Here is a 6,107-nt window from a genome sequence, read left to right on the forward strand (position 1 = left end):
TACACATAAATAAAAAAAAATCATTCTTTTTTAACCACATATTTTAATATCAATCACTATTTCATAATACATTTTTTGAAATTAAATGAGTACAAACAGGCCCTAAATTGTTTGTTCTCTAAAAGACCCTATTAGTGATTCTATGGAAAACTCCTACATATTTTTTTACCTTTCGTGGGTTGCATTGTTATGTGATTAATAATTTAAAACCTATTGTTTACTACTTTATTGATCTATTTTATATTTGATTAAGTTAGACTTTCAATTTCTTAGATTTCGAAGATGGTTTATCATTTTTTTGAGGATATTTTTATATTGTATTTATTAAATTATTTTATTAATGTATTTTGAAGCTCACACTTCAAAAGCCTCTTCAAAATTGTGGAGCCAAGCACAAAGGAAACTTAAAAAGTATTCAACAATTGAGGAACGGAGCCTCAAAAGCCTTGAGAATTGTATAATGAGGTGTGCACCTTAGAGTAAAGGCTGAGAAGTAAGTCCACAAACCTAATCAGTGTCCTCGCTTTAAGTAGACTATCTTTTAAAGTCTGATTGGGCAGCCTCTTGAATCCCAACTGCTTGAACATCCCTTAAGGTTTAATCGTGTTTTGGTCACTTAACCTTGACAATGCATCAACTAATTCATTTTTATCTCTTTATTTTTAAAGGAGGTTCAGACAATGCTGCCGATACGTTAATTAAATTCTTTAAAATTCTTCATTTATATAGTATAAATTTAATTTTATACTTATTAATTGTTCTGGTTGAAATCTTTTAAATATGAATAACTATTTGTTATTTACCAATAACTTTGAGTTAAAAATAAATAATATTTCTAATTAAAAAATAAAATGATTATGGTAAAGTATTGGACATGGATACATTATCTTAGTTGAAGTATCCGTGCTACTGAGCTTGTAACCGAGTTAAAGTAGATATTAAACTCACTCTACTTTTTAATTTTTTTAATTAATCTCATTATGCTTGTTTAGTAGATATTAAATTCACTATTTTTTGACTAATCTAATTCTATCTGTTGACCTTGGGGCAATCCCTATGATTTGGGAGGCCCTTGACGGTGTTCCCATCCTATTCCCTTGTGTAAACGGAATGGGACGCATGGTTTGCTCGTCCTGGTCATTATATCCTTTTTATGGTGGTTTCCTTAACTTGTTTCTTCCATTGTGGACGCGAAAAAATGCAACAAAAGGGTTTTCCTTTGATTACTCAAGATGATACCTTTTTGTTCACATCTGTTGCAGGGTCCCACTCTAGCTTTGGGCAATAGGGGAGTTTCAGAAGATTTTTCTTTAGTAGCTCTGCTCTTCTTTTTCTTCCAGTTTCTATTTCACATAAACTGGTTAGAAGGAACGTAGCAAGACTGAGGTGGTGGTCGCCTCCACTCCAAAAATCAAGTTAGTCTTTGATATATATCATGAATAACCATTACATAGGAAAACATGATGCTTTATGCTTAGTCAACATGTTTTCCTCTTTCATATGAACAAGACTATAATTATGGCAAGAATAATTCTATGTGTACATTATGATATCTATAAAGGTATTCATAATTTACCCGTGGAAATTCATGATTGGAGGGTTGAAAAAACCGATCGCCTCCACTCCGAAAATCAAGTTAGTCTTTGACATATATCATGAACAACCATTACATAGAAAAACATGATGCTTTATGCTTAGTCAACATGTTTTCATCTTTCATATGAACAAGACTGTAATTATGGCAAGGATAATTCTACGTGTACATTATGATATTCATAAAGGTATTCATAATCTACATGTGGAAAATTATTTTTCAACCCTTCAATGATGTTGTGTCACTTGTACATTATAGACATCCTTATGTACATATAGGGTAACTCTTATGACAATGCTTGATAGTATCTCATTATAAATTTCTGAATTTTCAGCATAGAGTTAGTTTCCATCTATTTTTGAAGTTCCACACGAATATTAATAAATTTGCCAACAAATGCAGGTAGCCATTAACATATCTAGGCTGGGAACATTAGAAAGGCTGAAGCAATCTCATAAATCGGAAAGAAAATGTTCCTAAAAAGTTTGGTTGTCATCATTTAAACAGCATAAACTGCTAACTGCAATACATTTATTCTTCCCAAAGAGCTATAAGAAAATTGAGGCAAACGTAAAAATCTTAAAAAATAATTGAAGCAAAATGTAATCACATAAATTTCAATAATTCACATCTCCAGAAGTAGTTAAGTTTTAAAATGTGATACCATGATCTAAGGATGCACAGATGGTCATGAAATGCAAGAGATTTAACCTAAAACCCAAAAGAAATTCAAAACAGGTCTACCAGGTAAACAATCAATTACATATGTAACACAAAAACTACATCGGTTTCAAGTTATCCCATCACATGTAAACCTCCATGCCCACACGCTTAGAGGAGTGACACAGGGGACAGAGAGCAATATTACTTTCGCACTCTCTACATACACACAGATGCTTACAAGGAAATAAAAGCATGCGTACTTCATTGACTCTGCAAACCTTACAGGTCATCAACTCCTTCATTTCACCGACATTCTTACATAGCAGGTGGAAGTCAGTGGTACGCCCATTGCAGCAGGAGGCCGTGTCAACGACCTCACTGTCACCACTCCCTTCTTTACTATCTCTACTTTGTGCATAAACCTGCTGTAGACTAAACTTGAGGGTGTTGATCATGTTCTCATTGTATTTGGCCCGCTGTTGCCAAGCATTGGCCTCCAAAACAAGTTGTTCAATTTGCAATTCAAGATCCATATTTTTCTTGTTGATGTCATCTATTTCTGCATCTTTCTCCCCAAGTTTCTGTAGGGCATTCTCTTCAAAGTATGAGATTACCTGTAGTTGATTTGATTCAACTTTCTCCATAAGATCTTGCCTCAGCCGATCACCCTATCAAAGCACAAAAGTTGAAAATCAATTTAATAACATAGAATTCGCTTTAATCACAATATCTTCAGAGCTACCAATGGGAGAATATATTATCATGTGAAGCGAACAGATTTTCCAACCAAAGATTTGTATAGTGTGATGCCACTATCTGACTTAGATGTTTCCATATCAGAATGACTATCCAGCGTAAAATAGAGATTAAACACAATACAGCAGAAATACTCAAACATACCAAACTAGTTTGTAGCACGAAACTTCCCCAGCAGTAATTTTTATTTTACATTATTATTAGATGTTTCATCTAAAAATTCTATGACCAGCAGCTGAAAACTAACTGCAAGCTCTAATTCAAGTAAGAATTTACTTCTCTAATTGATGTTTCTTGGAATGGGTAACTTTATGAGTCGTGTAAAAACTTACTCATTCAAGAAAAAGGAAAAAGAGGAAGAATTCTAAGCTCACTTCCAAGTTCCAAACCTTAAATTTGCATGGGAAGTCCAAAACATGACATCCTTCAATAGTGGCCTCACATATTGCTCAAAGCCAAAACAGAATCATTTCAATCAATTGACGAGTATTATTTCAATTACAGGTACAAACAAACATCATATAACTCTAGATTGTTTCTATTTCCATATACGACTCCAATTTCAGAGAAACAAAATTCTTAAAGAACCAACAAAAAAGTCAACGAAGGAACCTCCTGAAAAGCTTCGTTCTTCAATACGAATTTGTGCTTGGCTTCACAAATGTGCACTTTCATACCATGCGATCAATTGATGAGTATTAGTTCAATTACAGGTACAAACATACATCATTTAAGTCTAGATTGTCTCCATTTCCATATACGACAAAACAAAGTTTCCAACTTCAGAGAAACAAAATGCTTAAAGAACCAACAAAAAAAATCGACAAAGGAACTTCCTGAAAAGCTTCGTTCTTCAATACAAATTTGTGCTTGGCTTCATATATGTGCACTTTCAAACCATGCAAATAACTTTTCTAAATCAATAAACTTTCATAAGTCAGAAATGGTAAACTTTCAAATCAGTCAAACACCGACCATATTAAGATTAGGAGAACTAAGCGTCAACCATCCAAACCTCATGTTTTAGATTTATAATTTCTGACATAACATAAAAAAAGGCTATATCACAACACACAAACATCAGAACACAAGAAAAAAACCATCCCTTAACAAAATCAAGCCCCAATTTTTTTCCACCTGAATTTTGAGGTATCTATCAATCTCAATATCCCGTGTTCGTAACTCGCGATCAAGATCATCACCGATGAGCCTGAACAGAGGCGAATCACCAGAAGAAGCAAGACGTGGATTTTTCAATGACAGCCCCAGCCTGGTTGACACTGACTGCAAGAAATCCACCGAAGATATCTGGGAAGTATTATTTTTATTGTCATTATTGGTGCTATTCTCCAGAAAGTCTTGCGCTTTTGGTCTCTTCTCCTTGGGCTTTAGCCCGGAATTCCACTGCAAATCCAGCCCGTTGTCTTCCTGCACCGGCCCCGGTGGTAACCCTGCAACTCGATCTGAACCCAGAACAGGAATAAATAAATAAATATATAAAAGAAAAATAAAAATAAAAGAACAGTAGAAAATTAGAGTTGATTTTTTAACAATTAAAAAACAGTTAAATTAGTCAATGATCGGCGAAAATACAAGGCGGAACGTAAGGAGGGTGATGATCGGGAAAATTTGGGGCGTTGAAGTAGGTGGCTTGCTTTGAACTCTGACCTTCCACGTTTTCGTACAATTCTCTGAAATGAAGAAGAATATGATGGTAATACGTAATAAAGACTGAAAGGAGAAATCAAGAAATTTGATATAAGCAAGTGAAATTTGTGTGTGTGTTACGTTTGTTCCTTTTTTCCATTTCGAATCTCACCTGAAGAATTTGGATTGTTGTGGTTGTGCAGGTTGTTGTTGGAATCGTGGTTGAGGAAAAGAAGCCATGGCTGACCACACAGAGATGAGAGAAGAATACGAAGCGGAAGGAAGGGTGTTAATTACGTTGAATGGTTATTCAACTTTCTCGAGCGATAAGTGAACTTAAAAATGTATTGTAACGGTCATTGAATTTAATTAAGGGCATTTTCCTCCCAAAAAATTGATTTTTTGATCGTTATTTTACTATTTCAATCGTCATATTTGACTTCTTCTCTCACAGATAAACCCCACTTTTCTCCTAACGAAAAAAAATCAATTCTCAAAATCACTCTCAAACAAACTTTAAATATTACTACTACGTAAGTGAACTTAAAAATATATTTCAATAATCATTGAACTATGTACCGCACTATCCATTTATCACTCAAATGGAAAAATGTGTTAGGTTCAACAATCAGTGTCGATTTAAGTGATGGATGAGTAACACGGTGCATAATTCAGTAACTATTAAAATACATTTTTAATCATTTATAAATAGAACTTGGCATAGTTTAACAATAATTGAGATATATTTTTAAATTCAATTATTAAGTCCCTCAAATTGACATCTAGAAGAAATTAAAAAATGAAGGGAAAAAAGATGAAACCAAAAATCAGAAACATAAAAATTGAAGAAAAATAGAACTGTTGCTGATGTTTACTCCAAAATAAATGGATGACATAAAACTTCAATTGAAAGTTTTGCTACCCAATTTTTGCTGCTCAAATGGAGGATATACGATGCTAAATTGACTCTGGATGATTTACGAAATCAATGAATCCCTGATTAGTATATCCCCATCGACAACTACCGCTTCATTCACTTGAACTACCAAATTGTTCAGTTCATTGGCCATATCTTGTTATTGTTTTTGGTCTTCTTTGTTGTGCTCTCTTACTTCTCTTTGTCTACGAAGAAAAATACGTTTGATTTTTTAATCAACTTATATTAGTTCGCTATATCTCAAACTTCGCATAAAAATATTGAAAAAGTGATAGTATGAACACTGAAAGAAATTTGCAGAGTAAAATTAGATACAAGTACAAAAATGTTCGAATTAGTGCTAAGGTAATTGATGTCGATTCAATTTTTCATCTTTTTTCCCTTCACTTTCTTTACTTTCTTCTTCCACAGAGGCTGATTTGAAGGAAAAAGAAAATGTTACTATTCAATAATTGAAATTAAAAATGTATTTCAATGATTACTGAACTTTGCCAAACATTACTACTTCAT

At 33.4% G+C, this 6,107-nt stretch overlaps 1 protein-coding gene across 1 annotated transcript; it reads right to left on the reverse strand.

Annotated features, from left to right (window-relative positions):
* Positions 1-2,306: 2,306 nt before the first annotated feature.
* LOC111408797 (probable BOI-related E3 ubiquitin-protein ligase 3) lies at positions 2,307-4,983 on the reverse strand. The gene is made up of 4 exons (XM_023038569.1): positions 4,833-4,983; positions 4,607-4,704; positions 4,151-4,476; positions 2,307-2,925 (listed from the first exon to the last, which is right to left on the reverse strand). The coding sequence occupies exons 1-4, from the start codon at positions 4,898-4,900 to the stop codon at positions 2,398-2,400; spliced, it is 1,020 nt and encodes a 339-aa protein (XP_022894337.1). The 5' UTR covers positions 4,901-4,983; the 3' UTR covers positions 2,307-2,397.
* Between the last annotated feature and the right edge of the window lie 1,124 nt (positions 4,984-6,107).

The sequence above is a fragment of the Olea europaea genome, chromosome 14 (assembly GCF_002742605.1).
Source record: "Olea europaea var. sylvestris chromosome 14, O_europaea_v1, whole genome shotgun sequence".
Taxonomy (NCBI): domain Eukaryota; kingdom Viridiplantae; phylum Streptophyta; class Magnoliopsida; order Lamiales; family Oleaceae; genus Olea; species Olea europaea.